Here is a 19835-nt window from a genome sequence, read left to right as displayed (position 1 = left end):
ATTAATTTTTAAGTTTGGATACGGTTTGGTTTTGCAAACTTATTTATTAAATCAGAAATGTAAATTGTAGTAGGATTCAACACATGGTCGATGTACGGCCTTTCCATGACACGTCTATGAAATTTGCATGTCTTGTATTTTATTATCATCATAAATTAATCTAACCATGTGACAAAGAAGAAGAGAATCTTATCTAAGCGTGAAACCAAATACAAAAATAAGCAAAGATGGCCTCGAGTGGCGACGAAGATCAGGTGGCTCCTGGAGATCCGGTGACGGTTTCCACACGCATGATTGATGCCGGAACTACGATCATGCAGAGGAGATTACCAGTGAAGCAAATGAACTGTCATGTTTCGACGTTTGCGATTTACAGTGGAGATATGTCCAGGCAAATAGTGACTCACCACTATGTCCACAGAGTCAACGACGAGTTCCTCCAGTGTGCGGTTTACGCCTCTGACCGTTCTGATGCACCTCTCATCGGTACTGTTTTTTTTACTCAGATTAAAGCTCAATCTTTTGAAGGGTTATACTAAATTTGTTATTTTATAGGAATTGAATATGTAATATCAGACCGGTTATATGAAAATCTGCCTCAAGATGAGCAAAAGCTTTGGCACTCTCATGCTTACGAGGTTAAGTCAGGTTCGTGGGCTTATCCACGATTGCCTGAGGTTTTAGCTACTCCAGAGCTCAAGAACATAGCCAAAACGTACGGTAAATTTTGGTGCACCTGGCAGATAGACCGAGGTATGATATGTCTCTCTTAACAAAATATAGGCTCTAAACCAGACCAATTCAATGTGAACGTTACGTTTCTATAAGCTAGTATAGCAATTAATCTTATGGTTAAACAGTTAATAATCCGGTTTAAACCATTTAAAGCAATCAAACATTATTCAGAATCACAAAATTTATAGTTGTGAATCGGGTTGGATTTGTCTGGTTTTGGGTTGAACAATCATTTGTGTGTGTGTTTATGTAGGTGACAAATTACCAGTGGGTGCACCGGAACTGATGATGTCACCACAAGGGGTGGAGCAAGGGGTATTAAGGCCGGAGTTGGTTAAGATCAGAGATGAGAAATACAACATATCGACCGATGAGTTGAAACATCAGAGAGCAGAGATAGCCGAACCGGAGTGGATCAATCCGATGGCAGATTACTGGAAGCAACATGGTAAGTGTTTCGTAATTGATATTGTGACTGTCGATATGAAAAGTAACGAGAAATTCCCTTGAACAATGTACTATGAACCGGTTTATAAATAATATAATAATGTTACACTTGTTTTCATTTTTTTTTTGGTAAAATGTTAGATTTATACCATTTTCAGATTTTAAATGTTGGTTACAACTTATTTATCTTCTTGTTTTCATTTTTTGTCAAGAAGATAAATATGAAAAGGTGTTACACGAGAAGATGACACATTAGTTTGTGGAACTTTTTTTAGTTTTTTTTCTGTTTCTTCAAAGCCGTACCAGCCCTGAGATATCAATAGCGTAACTCTGTAGGCGATTGTGCGTTGTCCGATCTCCTTGCTATAACCACGTTTGCGGTTTACTGGCTTTGATCGGGTGAAATGCCTCCAGAACACGTATTTCGGTTTCAACATGGTGATCTAACGAGCATTTTTTTTGGAAAGAATTTTAAATTTATTCAAGCAAAAAATCTTTTTTACATTTGCCTTGTATCTAAATTTGTTTTGAATAAAAAATCATTGAAACTATGTCTTCAACTCAATCTTGTTTCCAGCCATCTAACCAGCCCCCTCTCGTAGGCATGGCCATATAATCCCCTGAATATAGCAAACTGATTTCGAATTCGTTTGTCCACCATTCGAGTCAGGTGAGAAGATGGTGTAGCCGCCTCCCCATGTCTTCTCTGATTACGTTCCCTCCATAGTGCATACAATGTGGTCTGGAATACATACCGAATTAGGAATGTATCAAGCTTGTCCCCTCCTTCCAAACTTCTTCCGATACCTTGCATTGGAAGAAAAGATAGTTCCTGGTTTTCTCCCAATACCACACAGTATAGAATAATATTTGGGGGGGGGGGTAGAATCTCATTACTATAGTATAGAAGATCATGGCCGTAAATACGAGACCTACATAGGGACCAGAGCCTTGCCCACCTTGAAGTGAAAAAGACATTTGCCTGGGCCTTTAATAATGTAAAAAAATTGGGGCCCCTAATCTTTAATTTCTTTTTGTTGAAACTTTTAATATAATCTATTTTAGTTAAAATAAAAAATCATCAACTTCTAAGTTCTAATCCATGCAAATTAGGATGATTTACTGAAAAAATCACAAAAATAAAATTTGAAAATTTGATGTAACTTTTGTTGATTTTTAAGGTTTTATCTATTATTATATGGTTTTATATATTTTGTATCATTGGCTTTGAATATAAGTAAATGAAAAAATATGCAAGAAGGCAATCGTGTTTTTTGTTGTCCATATGGATGCAGAGCTACGGATTTGGTTTGCAGAGTCTATATGAGTCTGTTTATGTTGCTGACAAAAAAAAAGTAAAAATATGTAAAAGTCTTATATAGTAACTAAATTTAAGAGACTATAATATTCTTAAACGCATCATCATTTTAACACATAATTTTAACCTTGATTTTTATGTTACTAATTTAATATTTTCCATCACATTTTTATACACATTTTATATACTATGACAATTTGTGAAATTTTCAAAGAACTAAAATAAATTAATCAAATTTTTACATTCTAAACTTTGTGTATCATTTTTTATTTTCCAATTTTTAATCCATGTAGCAAAAATAAGTTATTTTGAATTATTTCATTTTAAATATAATACTCATTAAATTACATAAACAAAAAATATAATTTCGCCTTAGGCCCTATATCTCTTCACACGGCACTGATAGGGACATTTCCATTGGGTCGATTTCAAGAATTGCCACACAAGATTCTTAAAACGGGGTCGATTTAGGCAAGTTATGTATCCAACAAGTTAAGTTTATTGAAAGTAAGATCGACGTGTTAAAAAAAACACCTTTAGGCAAGACATAATTTATCAAACCTGGGGCTCGTCTTGCAGGCAGCACAAAATTGGCTGTACAATATCTAGCTATAGTGTAGCAAAATTGGCTGTACTTATCAAACCAACTAAAGACACTGTTCCAGTGCAACCAGCTGGATGGAAAAACTTTTCTTTTGGTGATTCATTTAGATGGGTTGGGTACAAGAGGGAAAGTGTGGCTAAGGATGCAAGTGCATGATCTTCCTAACGCATCCAGATTGGTGTAAGATTAGTCTTTTTGTGGAAAAGGGTTGCAACTTTTTAGAAGATAGTTTTCAAAAAAAAAAAAACTTTTTAGAAGATGCAAAACTTCTGGGTTATGGTTTCTTCGCCATCATGGGAATTTTGGGTCTCAAACATTGATCAAGTTGCAAGAAACTGTAGTCATATCATGCTTAAAATGGTGGCTTCTTTGGATTATGAGAAATAAGAATATAATTTACTGTTGTTTATCTCGGTGGGATATTGTATATCAATATTACTTCAGAGCTTCACTTCATAACTTTGGTCCTGGTGTTAGAAATTGTTCTCCTGAGGACCATCTGACGGAAGAAAGGCATTTTGCCTCAAGTTTCAAAGAGTTAGTTTTGACTCAGTCTATGGTGAATAATAATAATATAAGTACACGGTCTCATTTTTGGGCTTCTCAAAGTGGAGTAGACCGGCGAGTTTTGGATAGAAGCATGGAAAAAAATCAGTTTCAGAGTAGGCAAATCGATTGATCGGGGTATCATTAAAATCTTTTATACGAGAGTTCTAAACTGGAATTATAGGGGTATGGATAGTAAATAGACAATAAACTACTTCAGATAGATTTGGCATAAACATAAACCTGTTTTTTTATTTCTATCAGAAACAAAACATAATTCTGATCACAGTGGATTCAGTTAGTACAAGTGGTGGTTTAGCTCTATATTATAAATGAATATCTAATAAAAAATTTGTACTCATTTTTCATTTTATAATTGTTTTTGTGTTTAGATTCTTATGTAGAGAAAGACATTTCTTTCCTCTATAATTGTTTTTGTGTTTACTAATTTGATTCATGCAACTATATCATATACAGTATTTTTTCTCATATTCTCTTACATTAAACTAATACAGCTCAGCCACTAATTTTCACAATCTTTGTCATAATTGTTGTTGCATACTATATGTATCATATGTTTGATTTAGGGTTGTTCAATCATGTAAAACCGAACTGAATCAAATAAAGAAGATGATTTAGAATTAGTAATTGAATATACCGAACTGATGTTATTTTTAAGAAGCCGCAGTGTATGAATATGAGTTAGTATATAAACCTATCAAACCTAATAAATCGAGTAATTAAAATATAATAGTATAATTATATAGAAATTATATAATATAAGTAATAATATATTAAAAATTATTTTATTGATATGGTCTTCATACTCTTTAAGAAATATTGATGTTAGTAATTTTAGTAAATTTAATATATTTTTTATGTTAAAAAGTTAGTTTTCATATTTATGTCAAATAAAACAAAATATATTTTTTTCGTTGGCAAATATGTGTGCTAATACTTATTTATTTAATAATATTGTGATTTTTCTTATTTTTATTGTATAAAAATATTATTAACAAAGAAAACTAGTTAGACATAATTATGAAAAATTACTCAAACATAATAATATCGTTAACATGATACACATATATAGCATAATATAAATTTGGTAAGAGTAATTATTCTGTTTTGTTAATAAAATAAAAAATATATGCAGAAAGCTTTATTATCAAACGAATCTTTATAATGAATATTTTTTCTTACTGCACAATTTTTCAGAACTTGGATTAGGAAATTTATATTGAAGATTAAGAAAAACTTTGACACAAAGAAGTGAATTGCCTAATTGTTTTTCGTAGTTTAAGAAAATGCTAATAATATTTTTTCGTAGTAGTTAATGTTATATATCATGTTAGCCTAAATTTCATCATATATAAAGAACGGTTATAAACAAAGAATACCATCTTCAAGTATTTGAAGTAAAATATCGGTTGCAAACAAAAAACTAATTTCATCTTATTTGGACCTTAAGTATAATAATAATTGTGCTGCTTTCATACTTCAAAATTTAAGCTTAACCTAATTTGTAGTTATCTTTTTAATATTTTATTTTTCCATCTTATGTCAAAAAAATGTATTAATCTGATATCCTGAAAAATTAGTATAACTTCAAAATCAAAAAAATATATAAATCTTATTCACCAGTAAATTAGTAAAATAAAATATTCAAACGTACCGGACCCATTAAAATTTTTAAATTTTGATCGACAATTTCAATTAAAAATGTTCTCGGTCCATTGTATAAATGATTATATAAATAATCCAAAATTGTATACATATATACAAAAATATTGATCATATATAAATTTTAATTTTATTAATACCATTTTATATTTTAACTATATAATTCACTCTGTCTAAAGTGCGGGTCTTATCTCAGTAATAAGATATTATCATAACACACCAACATACAAATTGATATAATATGCATACATATATTTACATGGCTAGGGAAATACAAATGCACACGTATGTGATCGTTTTTCTTTTTCCGGAAAGGGCTACACGTATGTGATCATTTTTCTTTTTCCGGAAAGGGCTACACGTACGTGATCATAGTAATAACAAAACTTCAACTCATCTTATCTAATTTGTGATTTAAAGAATCATTTTCAACGAAATTACTTAATTTTTTATTCTCAGTATAATTAAATACATGCTTTTTTCCGGTAATTAAATACATGCTTATTCTAACAAAAATAATTAATTACATGCTTATCTAAATTATATAAATTTATGGTACAACCAAACAGGTGTCCATGGCATATTAATAAAGCTGTTCAAAATGGTACACTGCAAGAAAACATATTTTTTACTAGGGCAGTATTCGTTGTAAATTCGTCGTAAACGGGGTGTTACGACGAATTAACGTCGAAAAACGTTTCGTTGTTAAACGTCCGTCGTAACGGAGGTTTCGTCATAAACGACTCGTTACATTTACGACGAAATATATTCCTCGTAAAGCGCAGGGAAAGGATTAGTCGTAAACGACACGTAAGCATTCGTCGTAAAGCCCACGTAATTATTTCGATGTAAAGCACACGTAAATACTTTCGTTGTAAATTTCCTCGTAAACATTTCGATGTAAAACCCTCGTAAATATTTCGATGTTAATCACTCGTAAACATTCGATGTAAACTCCATGTAATGTTTACGAGGAGTTTACATCGTTTCTTATTATATTATTATTAATTAGTATATAATAAATTTTAATTTATATTTAATATTCAGAATTTAAAATAATTTAAATTTTTAAACGAAATATGAAATTGGTAAACATATTTTAAAAAGTCATACAATAATATTTAAATTCATAATACAAAAATAAGGAGGAAAAAAAAACTACATATTCTCGAAGTAGTTGGTGGGGTTGCTCGGCTGTTGACGGGTTGGATCGGACTCTTGGGGATCTCGTGGTGGCATTCCAAGAGTGGCTCGTCTCTCACTCAACATTCTCTGCATAACCGGGTTTCCCACGGCCATCACGTCTAGCAAATCCTCAAGAGAGTCTAAACGAACCTGCTGGCTATCCATTCGAGCCTTCATCTGAGCAGTCTCTTCGTCCCGTCTCGAAGTGTATGACGAAGTTGCCCTTGCAACTTCGTTAACAGAGCCTATACCGACTATCCGTCCCTTCTTTTTAGGAGCCACCTATAAAATCAAAACATATATTAATATAGTTAATTATGTTAAAATATTTAAAATAATGTAAACAAAAATTTTAAATTGTACCTCTTCGAAGATTCTGTCGACCTCTTCGGTGGACAATGTGACTGGTAATCCATCGGGAGACTCCTGGGTTAGTTGCGTCTCCCGTTCTTCAATCCGACCAGCCACTGTTTGGAAGAGTTTCTCAGATGCAGGATCCACAAAAACTCCGTCGGATGTGGCGTGAGTCATCTTGAATAGGTCAGACAGAGAAGGTAAGACTCCCGTCTTCTCGAACTACAAAAAAAAATTAAATTAAATATTATAAATTATATTAATTGAATATTTTAAAATATATATTTAAAACAAAACTTACAGCTTCTAGACGGACTCCTGCATGAGGTTTTTGTCCGGTTCTGTGAAGCATGGGCAAATGACCATCTTTATCCTTCGTCCTTCGAGAAGCCGAGCACGAATTGGCCTTTTTGATCGAAGAGGGGTGCTCCCAATAGGCGATGAGGCCATCCCACACATCCGTCGTGAGCTCAGTGGGCTTTCCCTCATACCCGTAGATCTCCCACTTGTCCTTCCAATCAGAGACTGTGTTGCAGAGGCGTATCTTTGCCTTTGCAACGAATTCCGCCTTCACCCTCTCGGTGATTCCCAAAGACCAATGCCACTTTTGCTGAAACATAAATTTTTTTAAAAAATTACAATTAATAATAAATATTAAAAATATATATATATATATTTAAAAGTGAAAATTTAATTAAATTTAAAAATCTTACCGCAAAACATTTAAACCACGTGATCTTAACGTGATTTGGTGTCTTGCTCCAGTTCGGGTATGCCCCGTCGTAGTAACCCTTAATCGTCGCCGAAACGCTCCGGCTAACACGGTTGTTAGCCCCAAACCTGAAAAAAATACAATTTAACCGTTAGAAAATAAAAATTAATTTAATTTTAATGTAATAAAAATTAATAACTTACCAATAAGTTCCTCGGGGTCTATCGGGGTCTAGAACATCCAAACCCTCCCGTCCAGGCTGGGCAAGCAAATCCTCCACCGTATATCTCGCGAAGGGAGCATATGAAGGCACACGCAAATCCGGATGAACTGCACCTTCTGGGACAGGCTCAGGTGCAGCCGCTGGAGGAGGAGGTGGAGGCATCTGCGGTGGAAGAGGAGGACTCGAAAAAACTCTCTGAGAAGTCTGAGAGTCTGGAACTGCATCGGAAGACGATGGACCGGAAGAAGATGTACCGGAACCATCGCCAAACAACTGGGCATAAGTAGGTGCTGCTGGTTTCCTTCTAGGAGCCATCTAAAAAAAATTAAATAAATTTAATCAATTATGACGACATAATTAAAAAATTATTCCGTTACCTAACTAATCACCTAAACTATAGTATTCCGTCATCTAACTAATCACCTAAACTAATTACCTAACTAATTAATAACCTAAACTAACTTAAAAAAAAAAAAAAGGAGGAAAGAGAATGTACCTTAGAGGGAGAGGAGAGGAGTTTGGGAGGAATGAACGAGGCAGCCTCGTCTCGGCGTCTCAATATATAGAAAAGGATTCGTCGTAAACGCGACGTAATATTACGACGAAGTTACCAGGCCAGCGTTTTTTCATTTACGACTAATTTACCAGGCCCGCATTTTTCGATTTACGACGAAATTACGTCGAAACGTCGGTTTACGACGAATTTACCAGGCCCACGTTTACGACGAAGTTACCAGGCCCGCGTTTTTTCATTTACGACGAAATTACGTGGAATAGATAACCATTTACGACGATTTTACAACGCTTAACCCTAAACACCGAGAATGAAATCCCTAAACCCCAAAGTCACATATCATCTAACATCATATCTCTTCTCTACTACTTTGTGCTCTTTCTCCAACTTAAACTCTAAAACCCTAAAACTCCAAATAATTTTTTAAAAACTAAAGAAATAAATATTATATAAAACAACATTTGTTACACATACATTAGGATGGTAAAAAAACAATATTTCTTTAAACATACGTTACAATAGAGAAATACAACATTTGTTACATATATTACATCACTCTAAATCGTTTTCGTTCTCATCAATATTACATCACTCTAAATCGTTTTCGTTCTCATCACTATCATTACAATCATCATCGTCGCTTCTCTCGAACTCGTCTTCACGTGCTTCATCTGTCGCATCTTCGGGAATATCTTCATATTGAAAGTTTTGCGGGTCGATCAAAAGGATTTCATCAGTTGGTTGTTCTGGTACCTCAACTTCATTGATAGCGTCTTCTTCTTGCAAGGGCGGTTCTTCTCCAGCGACAATGCGTCCACGAGGTGTAATTTTGATAGCAGCTAACCAGTTTATCCCGGAAGTTCGAAGCCGAGGATAAGGAAGGAAGCTAACTTGCTCGGCTTGTGAAGCTAAAATGAAAGGCTCAAATTTGTTGTATCTTCTCCCAAAATTGACATCCACAACACCAAATTTGTTATACCGAATCCCTCGGTTCACAACAGGATCGAACCATTCACATTTGAAGAGGACGCATTTTAGCTTCAATAACCCCGGAAATTCCACTTCAATAATCTCCTGCAAGATCCCGTAAAAGTCTGTTTCACCTTTCACACATATTCCGTAGTTACTCGTTGCCCGATGTCTCCCATACTCGTATGTGTGAAAGGTAAATCCTCGTGTGAAATACATAGGTGATATGGTGACCTTTGCAACTGAACCTTGAACCAATTCGTGAAACCATGCGGGATAATAAGGATCGTCATAATCAACCTGCAAAAAGCAGTTATTCTTAATTAATATTGAAGTATCAAAACACTTACTTAATTAATCAATGTATGAGATATATTACGTACCTGTGATTTTAACCACTTGACAAAGTGCTTATCGTGTGTCCACATCAGTTGCAGATATTCCTAGTATTGCTTCTTCAACTTGAGATACAAACATGCTGCAAATTAAACAAATAATCAAGTCATACATAATTAACTTCAATTCATATAATTAACATTCACAAAAATATTTACCTTTCAAAGTAACGGGTCACTGCATCCTCGCAGTTGAGCAGAATATAAGTGTGGGCACTATGTTTATCCTCTTCACATGACCACCATACTTCTTTCGTTTTACCACCAAACCGTGCAATTTCGCAGAAAATGTCAGGAACACCATCAATTGGATATGATGTCGGTACTCCACCATCATCATATCTTCTATGAACTCTTTTCCTCGTACGAACAGTTGGAGCAAAGTAGTATGATGTGAAGTTAGATGTTTCGGCTGTCAAACTCCCCGCAACTATTGAACCTTCCACCTTTGCAAGATTTCTTGCTTTCCCCTTCAAATGTTTCATCTGTCGCTCATACGGATACATCCATCCGTTGTGAACAGGTCCACGAAGCAATGCTTCATACGGTAGGTGGACAACTAGATGCTCCATGACGTCAAAAAATGAAGGAGGAAATATCTTCTCCAGGTTGCACAATATGATCGGAATGTTCTGATGAAGTTGTTCGATGCGCCGGTGGCTGTATATTGCAAAAGTAATCAAATTAATAACATTTCATAACATATGTATATATATTATAAAATTATAATTACCTGCAAGTGCTTCATGGACATTTGCTGGAAGGAGCTCGGCAAAAGCAAATGGAAGTAGTCGTTGCATAAACACATGACAATCATGACTCTTCATTCCGGAGAACTTTTGACCTCGTTCAACACATCTTGACAGATTTGAAACATAACCATCAGGAAACTTAACTTCTGATGCAACCCAGTCAAACAAGGTTGTTTTGGCTTCTGATGACAACCGGAAGATGGGAACAGGAACGTTTCCATTGCTCTTGATATGTAACTCACTTCTTGAGCAAATATCAGGTAAGTCCATCCTTGACTTTTTGTTATCTTTTGTCTTCCCAGGGACGTTATGTAATGTATTCATGATGTTCTCAAAAAAGTTCTTCTCAATATGCATGACATCCAGATTGTGGCGTAAGAGAAGATCCTTCCAATAGGGTAGCTCCCAAAATATACTCTTCTTATGCCAATTGTGAGACACACCATACCCATCAGGCATATTTCCAGGAACATGCCAATTTCCTCCAACTTTAACTGTTTCCTGAGCTCCGTAATAATCAATGTCTGCTTCGATCTGCTGGCCGGTGAGATATGGAGGAGGACCGTCTCTGACAATTTTTTTGTGCCGAAACAATGTCTTATTTCTTCTGTACGGATGGGCAAGTGGAAGAAAGCGACGATGACAATCAAACCAACAACTCTTCCTACCATTCTTCAGTTGAAAAGCATCCGTCGATCCAAGACAATATGGACAAGATAATCTTCCATGTGTTGTCCAGCCAGACAACATCCCATAAGCAGGGAAATCACTTATCGTCCACAGCAGAACTGCTCGCATCGTAAAATTGTTTTTAAGGGAACAATCGTACGTCCTCACCCCTTCTGACCACAATTGCTTTAGCTCTTCTATCAACGGTTGAAGAAAAACATCAAGAGACCGTTTTGGATGCTTCGGCCCAGGGATTAATATGGTCAAAAATAGAAATTCTTGTTCCATGCACATATCCGGCGGTAAATTGTACGGCGTAAGAATGACTGGCCACAAAGAATATTGTCTACCAGACATTCCAAATGGACTAAATCCATCGGTGCATAACCCAAGATAGACATTCCGAATATTTGTAGCAAAATCTGCGTGTACCTTGTTGAAATGTTTCCACGCTCTTGCGTCTGATGGATGTGCAACCTCACCATCTCTCTGGACATGTTCCGCATGCCACCTCATCGACGCAGCAGTCCTCTCAGATTGATATAATCTTTTCAATCTGTCTGTAATTGGTAGGTACCACATCCTTTGGTACGGTACCCTATTCCTCCCACGGCCTTGCGGTTTGAATCGTGGTTTTTTGCAGAATCGACACTCTTCTAACTTGTCATCTTCTTTCCAGTAGATCATGCAGTTGTCGATGCAAACATCAATCATCTCCGAAGGCAACCCAAGACTATAAACCAATTTCTGAATCTCATAATAAGATTCAGCAGACACGTTGTCTTCTGGCAAATACTCTTTAAACAACTCCGCCCATGCATCCATGCAATTCTCAGGTAAATTATGATCCGTTTTAATATTCATCATCCTAGCTGCTAGAGACAATTTAGAGAGACCTTCTCTACAACCAGTGTAGATTGGTTGATTTGCAGCATCTAGCATTTCATAAAACCTTTTTGCATCCAAATTAGGTTCTTCTACATTTCCAGTTCCATCAGCTATTGTTGTAGTTGTTTCTAAAAATGCATCACTAATCATATCTTGAACCCTATCATGATCTACCATCTGCTCATGATCTTGATGATAATTATATTCATTATGCAAATGATTCGGTTCTTCACTATGATGACCATCCTCAAAATTATTATTACTACTACTAGCTTCATTTCCCCCATAACCCTCTCCATGTTGATACCAAATGTAGTACTGTGGTGTAAATCCTCTGTTTACTAAATGCTTCCATACAATTTTACTACGTGCAAATTTTGAATTCTTGCATTTTCGACAGGGACAGAACATCTTACCGCTTTCCTGTGTGATCGGTGTACAGCCCGCCTGGTGCATGAATGTCTCTAGCCCGCTCAGAAATGTGTTCGTCGCCCTCCCGTCGGAATCTTTGTGCAAATACATCCAACTCCGTAACTCGTAAATACTACCGCCACCGGGCATTTTTTTCTTAGATTTTTTTAAAAATTTTTTTTTTTCTGATTTTTTTCTGATTTTTTTTTCTCCCGTTTGTGTGTTGTGAGGAAGAGAGTTGTGGGAAATGACATATATATAGAGAAATTTTCGAGTTGGGTAGTTGAAATATAACATCGATTTTACAAGGAATATTTTACATGGTTTTAACATAATATTTACAACGACTTTACGGCGAAATTAGGTAAGCTAAAGCACATTGAATATATGTTTTCACCTAAATATAACGGTAACATGTTTCGTTGTAATGTCGATGTAATGATTACGACGTATTTCTCATTCCACGTACATTCGTCGTAAACTTACATGGATTTTACGATGAAAACTATTCGTCGTAAATTTACATGGCGTTTACGACGAAAGATGGATTCCTCGTAACTGCGTTGTAAACACCATGTAAATTTACGACGAAATATTTTCGTCGTAAATGTTCGTTGTTATGGGCACGTTTTCTTGTAGTGGTAAAATTATAACACACAGAAACAAAAATGCAGAAGCCGATTCATGGCTGATCTTCTGGCATTTTCTCCTCAGAACTTTATTATAGATTGCAGCTAAGTCGTTCTCACCATCTTTAAGACGTATAGGATAACTTAAGAATTATTGCATTAACAAAAGACAAAATAACATGTAATGTCTACAAATTTCATGTAAAGACAAAAGACAAAATAACATTCTTCACTGCTTCAGGGTCTATCCGAGTTGCTTGGCTCAAAAGACACACGTTCAGAAGGCTGGGGTTTGGCTGACTCCTGACTCAATAGGTTATCTACAACAATAAGATCTATGTTGCAGCTAAGACCAATTCTTAAAGACTATATGCACTGTGATATTGGTGATGGTGAAGCTGCGAGCTTCTGGTTTTCTTGGACATTGCTTGGTCCTTTAATCGACTTCGCAGGCCAAGGAGGTCCTCGTAGTCTTCGTATCAGGAAGGGCACGAATGTCAATCAAGTCTCAACCAATGGATCCTAGACTCTACCTGCAGCACGTTCCAATGCTATTCAAACCATTCAAGAGGTCATCACTACGATTGATCCTCCAGATTCTGCTAAAGGTATGGACATTTATAAGTGGCGTAAATCTGATGGTATTTTTGGTCCCAATTTCTCTTCCAAAGTAACTTGGGAGTTCTTGCGGCAACCCTCCCCTACTGTATTTTGGAGCAAAGCTATTTGGTTTAAAGAAAATATACCGAGGAACTCCTTCATGGCTTGGCTTGCTCTTCTGAGAAAACTACCAACTAAGGACCGACTTTTGCGTTGGGGATTAAATGTTACTGAGGCTGTGTTCTCTGCTCATCAGGTTTGGAAACTCATCATCACCTCTTCTTTGAGTGTGAATATTCCTCCTCTCTTTGGATGTCTGTTGCATCGCAAATCTGGGACAATCTTCCTTCAGATCTCCATGCTGCAGAGGCTTGGATTCTACAGCCTCATTCTCCTACCAGTCACAATGCCACCGTTCTCATGAAGCTCATCTTCCAGTCTATCATTTATATTGTGTGGAAGGAGAGAAACGCACGCATCTTCACCGCCGTCTCAACCTCTGCTGGGGGCTTTCATCTTCAGGTAGACAGGCTCCTTAGAGACCGCATTCTCTCTCTCCCTGCCAGACCGCAGTCAGCTTCCTCTCTGCTTGAGTTTTACTTCCTCTGTTACCGTCCCCCTTGAGCGATGCTCTCCTTTTGTTCTTGTTAATTAGGTTGGGTTGATCCGGTTTCTTTCTTTTCTTTTGTAATAAGTTGCTTGCAACACTTTAAAAAAACGAAAATGGTATAAATCTTAACATTTTACCAAAAAAAAATTTTCAAGAATGTTGGTTTATTATATTTTATTCTGGTTTATCATTGTTTAGCTTCAAAAATCAATAGAGACAAATCCACACGTCGAAGTGTAAACAAAAATTCGAGCTATGTAGTGCGAATATAAAATATCATTGTTTCAACGCAATACAGTCAGGAATCACCGAGTCCACAAATAAGAAGACACCGTTACTCCAAAAATATACTTCCTTCGCATTTAAAAAAAAAATGATAATTGTTGTAAATTTATTATAAAGAACAAAGATTTGATAACATAAAAGCAAAGGAGAGAATTTGATTATTTATGTTTGTGTATATGAAAACAAGAGAGGGAGAAAGTTGTGAGCTTTTTATTATTAAAGTTTACTTAATCACTTTCTGTTATACATGAGGGTATTTATAGGAACATGAAGTCGGTAATGGAGGTGGCAATAAGTCACGTAATTGTTTTGGCAACAAGCCACATGATGGAGTGGGCAACAAGACATCACCTTCATAGATAATCACTAATAAGGATAAACCTTATTTTTAACACTCCCCCTTGATTATATATTTCTATTATGTAGTGCCTCGTTAAAAACCTAGTCATGGAAAAATCAATTGGGACAAAAACCATGACAAAGAAAAAAGAGTACACTACCGTAATCCCCCCCTGAGAATAGTGGACGTAACTTTCTCGTCACAGGTCACGCAAATGCCGCATTCCGATACCATAGACGTATTTTCGGAATGTTGTAGTTGGGAGAGCCTTTGTGAACAAGTCAGCTGGATTGTCGCATGGCCGTACATACTCGATGTCCACCTCTTTATTTTTCTCGAGCTCCCTTATGTACGAGAAAAATCTTGGAGGAATATGCTTCACTTTTGATATAGCTTTCTTTGAGTTGAGCGACACAAGCCGAATTGTCTTCAAATATTTTCGTCGGCTCTTTTTCGTTGACTATTCCACTTGTTTCTTGTATGTGTTGGCTCATTGACCTAAGCCACACACATTCTCGACATGCTTCATGAAGCGCAATGGTTTCTTCATGATTTGAAGAAGTTGCAACCAGAGTTTGTTTCTGGGATCGTCAAGAGATCGCGGTTCCACCAATTGTAAAAACATAGCCGGTTTTGCGATCGAGCCTTATGAGGATCTGATAACTATCCTGCATCTGCAAAACCAACCATACCAAACTCGGGTTTTCTACAATACATTATCTCTAAATAAATTGTACCTTGAAGGGAACAAATATATTCTCGACGCCGTTCTAATTTCCATGAATGGGAAATGAGCTGTATCTTGCAAAGACATTAGTGTCTAAAAGTATATTTCATCAAAAACAACTCACAAGATATATAAGCTCTCATATGCTTTATTACCATTAGCATCTCCAAAGTACTTATTTATATAAGATCTTACCAGGATCTTTTAAACATCTCTTTCAACATCGAGAGATCGATTTACCATTGGAGTACTCAAAGGAGTCGCTTTATTCATACAAAAGCGTTTCAATAACCTTTTTGTATAGTTTGATTGATCCACATATATTCCCTCTCGGAGATGCTCTATCTGGAGCCCAAGACAAAACTTTAGCATCATCAACCTCCTTTTGAGTTCCAATTATGTTCAGGTCATCTACATATACAACAATGATCACAAAGCCAGATGACGATTTCTTTATAAAAACGCATGGACATATCACATCATTCACATATCTTTCACTCAAAAGATATTCACTTAAGTGATTGTACCACATGCGTCCGGATTGCTTTAATCCGTAAAGTGATCGCTGTAACTTGACCGAACAAATCTCCCTGGATTTTTTTTTTCTTTCAATGCCCCTGTCATTTTCAATCCCTCAGGGAGTTTCATACATATATCGTTATCCAACGATCCATACAAATATGTAGTCAAAACATCTATAAGATGCATTTCAAGATTTTTAGATGCCATTAGACTCATCAAAAATCTAAACGTAATTGCATCCATTACCGGAGAATACGTTTCCTCAAAATCAATTTCCGGTCTCTAAGAAAAATCTTGGGCACATAATCAGGTTTTATATCGTGTTACTTCTCACGAATACCCACTTATACCCATCAAGGTTTATATTCTCAGGCGTTATTACTATAGGTCCAAAGACATTCCTTTTATTTAGGGAGAATAATTTAATTCGAATGGCCTTCTGCCACTCCTCCCAATCATGTCTTTTAACATTCCTAAATGGACTTTGGATCGGGATCATCATTTTCATGATCGATATCTTTGGACACAAAAAAGGAGAACATTCCATCAACATCTTTTATCTATAACTTTTCCTCAAGGGCGTAGTTGATGGAAATCTCATACTTTTCTGTTTCCTTCTCGTCATCTGGATCAATATCTTTATTTGGTTCTTCTTGAACCTTTTCATCTATGCCTTCTTTCAGACATTTTCAGTATCAGGTTCTTCTGGAACCTTTCCACTTATGCCTTCTTTCAGACATCTTTCAATATCAGGTTCTTCTGGAACCTTTCCACTTATGTCTTCTTTCAGACATCTTTCAATATCAGGTTCTTTTGGAACCTTACTATTTTGCTCATCCAATTTCTTTTTCTTTCGGGGATTTTTTTATCTTTAGAACCCGCTATCTCCCCTCTTTAACTGAACCCTAGGTTCATTTATTTTGTTACCATCACTTTGTTCTTTAGGAACATCAACTCTTGATGGAACATTTTCAGCGGATATATCATGTCGTACCTGTGAACACATCTGGTAACTGGTTTGTCAAATTATGCAAAATGCACAATTTCCTGAATTTCCAGCTCTCTTTGATTCGTAGGGGGACCAAAGTGTAACAACAACTGTGTACACCATGTAATCTCTTTAGGAATTTCTCTAATTCCTCCCCCTAACACTGGAAATTCATTCTCATTAAAATGGCAATTGGCAAACCGTGCCATAAACATATCACCAGTTACCGGTTCAAGATACCTTATATACGGCTTGTTCTAACTCTTACAGAGTTTTATACATTCCCGAGAGCATCTTTAACTCTCCAGGGACTACTAAATATCAAGATGCAACTCAACTCATTTATGTCCTGCCAGACATTTCAATATACTGCATCTACTTTAAATTTTCTCCAGTGACCTCGGAACAAGCCGTTTTTCATACTTCAAGGTCATCTTTCATTTTATTCTCTGGAGAAATATATACCTTGGACTTTTGGTCCAAACATCTCTCGTTTTTCTAACGAGATTTATATCGAATTGATGGCCAATCAATTCACTCTACCCTCATACAATAGAGGTAGATTCATAATCCTTATTTATATAGCTTTTTCATTTTATCGTCGACAATCTATTTTCTCTTTGGTTCCATCTTTTTATACGTACTGATATGGTTAATCGAGATCTCTTTATCATCATCGATGATTTACCCAGGTAACTGACTGTAATATTAACCATATCAACGGTCTCATCATGAGATTCATCCTCTATTCATATTTTTGCTCCTTTTCGAGGACTCTTTGGAACCAAAGTGGCCTATCACGTCTCTAGCGTGCCATAGACTCATATATCGTCCTTTTAGGACACATTTTATCATTGGAGCATTTTCAGCTGGAATATGAGATTTCATTATTTCATCAAAATGTCTGGCAGGCCTTTTGCAAATAGATTATTCTACTTTTCATTGTAATCCATTTCACATATCTCATTCCATCAGCTTATCATACGCTTCTAGCAAACTTGCGAGCATATTTCTAAGTATCCATATACTTTATCCCTCTAGATTGTATATGTCTTTATTACATGCACAACTGCATTACACCCGTTCATGGGGATCATCTTACTTGAATTTACTTTATCAAGTTATTTTTCAAGTGCAAACATAATTTTTCAATGTTCTACTCACTAGGATTCTTTAATTCTCCCCCTCGAGATGATGACACTCCATGTCTAAAATCTCGTACTGAATCCCACTCTAGAACCAATAACATATTCAGTTTTCCCATTTGGGATGAATTATGTTTCAAATCCTTCAGAGTGAGATCTTAATTTGGGGTCTACTTAAAGAAATCACATATTATGAACTTGTTTGATGAGTCATCACCCATGATGGTTTTCTTTATTTTCTTGACATGCTATATGTGAAAAACTTCTGGTTTTTCAGCATTTCACAATAATGTCGATAACATTATTGGAGATGACTATACTTCAGTAAACTTCAGGTTTACCACTCATTTATAATTTTGCCATCTTTTTCTTATGCATGTCTTTTCATCATAAGCTCTTCTAGAGCCAATAATATTTTTATATTACTAGATACTATACTTATTTATTTTGAGCGAGGAGAAATATTTGTTACCTTTAGTAGTCATGTACGATGACCCAATTTCTGCCAGGTATATCTATCTCCATCCCGAATCTCAAAATCTTATTCAGGAAGATAATTCTCATATCACATCGATATTTTATTTTTATTTTCTGGACCAACCAGAAAATCTGAATCATCAAGATGAGTATTCAAGCTATGAAAAATGGTTCGGACTCATAAGAGACGAAGTTTAATATACTTCTTTTCTCTTTTTCTTTTTGATTCTCGATATAGATCGGCTAAATATTTGGCGTACGACAACTACGTACCCAATTTTCTTTCTGGCCGTATCTATAGCAAACCTTTTCTATTTGCCTTTTATCACCCGACCACTTTCATTTTTCGTGGAAGTTCTAATTATTTCATATGGACGGAATCTTCTTCCTCGTCCTCTTCTACGACCATGATAGCGGCTTCTACCGCATCCAATTCCTCGTCCTTTTCTAGTAGGACCGACTTGATGGTTTAGTATCATGATTTCATTTTTTCAGTTTTCGGGGATGATTTATATCAACTCCGACTATTTAGTGAATCCTTTCTTTCAAGGATTTATTTATCAAAGATCTTTTCTCATGATACACCTCATCTTATAAACCATAATTGAATTGGTGTAAATACCATGGCTTTATCTTTTTCTCATCCGATATAGTTTATATCGATGATTTCTAAAAGCTCATTTTCTTTCAGGTGCATCTTGCACCCACTGCCCAAGTCTTATAATTATTTCTCGTAATATCAAGGGAATTTATGTTGAGCTTTGTCAAATTTAACATGATAACCGTATCCATAGAATAATAATATATAAAGATGGAAATTTAAATGCATAAATTAAAAGCATAAAATAAATGCATAAATTAAATTGCAGAAATTTAAAGAGCAATAAATAAAATTGGAGGCTTAGCCTACCACATGATCCGAGGAGTCTTAAACTACCATATTGATCATTTTTCAAAGTCCGAAGAGACATGGTCTACTATTTTGATTTTTACTTATTTCAAGGTCCGAGGAGACTTAGTCTACCATTTTGACCTTTTTTTTTATTCACGGAGGCAACGCCTACCACGTGATCTCTGATCGTGAAGGCATAGCCTACCATAATGATC

General features: G+C 35.8%; 1 protein-coding gene across 1 annotated transcript; it reads left to right on the top strand.

Moving 5' to 3' along the window:
* The first annotated feature begins 161 nt into the window (after positions 1–161).
* LOC111206394 (oil body-associated protein 2C) lies at positions 162–1292 on the top strand. The gene is made up of 3 exons (XM_022703100.2): positions 162–486; positions 556–753; positions 989–1292. Exons 1-3 carry the CDS (start codon positions 228–230, stop codon positions 1243–1245), a joined length of 714 nt encoding a protein of 237 aa, XP_022558821.1. The 5' UTR covers positions 162–227; the 3' UTR covers positions 1246–1292.
* Positions 1293–19835: the final 18543 nt, after the last annotated feature.

This window comes from Brassica napus, chromosome C5 (assembly GCF_020379485.1).
Source record: "Brassica napus cultivar Da-Ae chromosome C5, Da-Ae, whole genome shotgun sequence".
NCBI classification, from domain to species: Eukaryota; Viridiplantae; Streptophyta; class Magnoliopsida; order Brassicales; family Brassicaceae; genus Brassica; species Brassica napus.
This window is presented reverse-complemented; position numbering and strand designations above follow the sequence as displayed.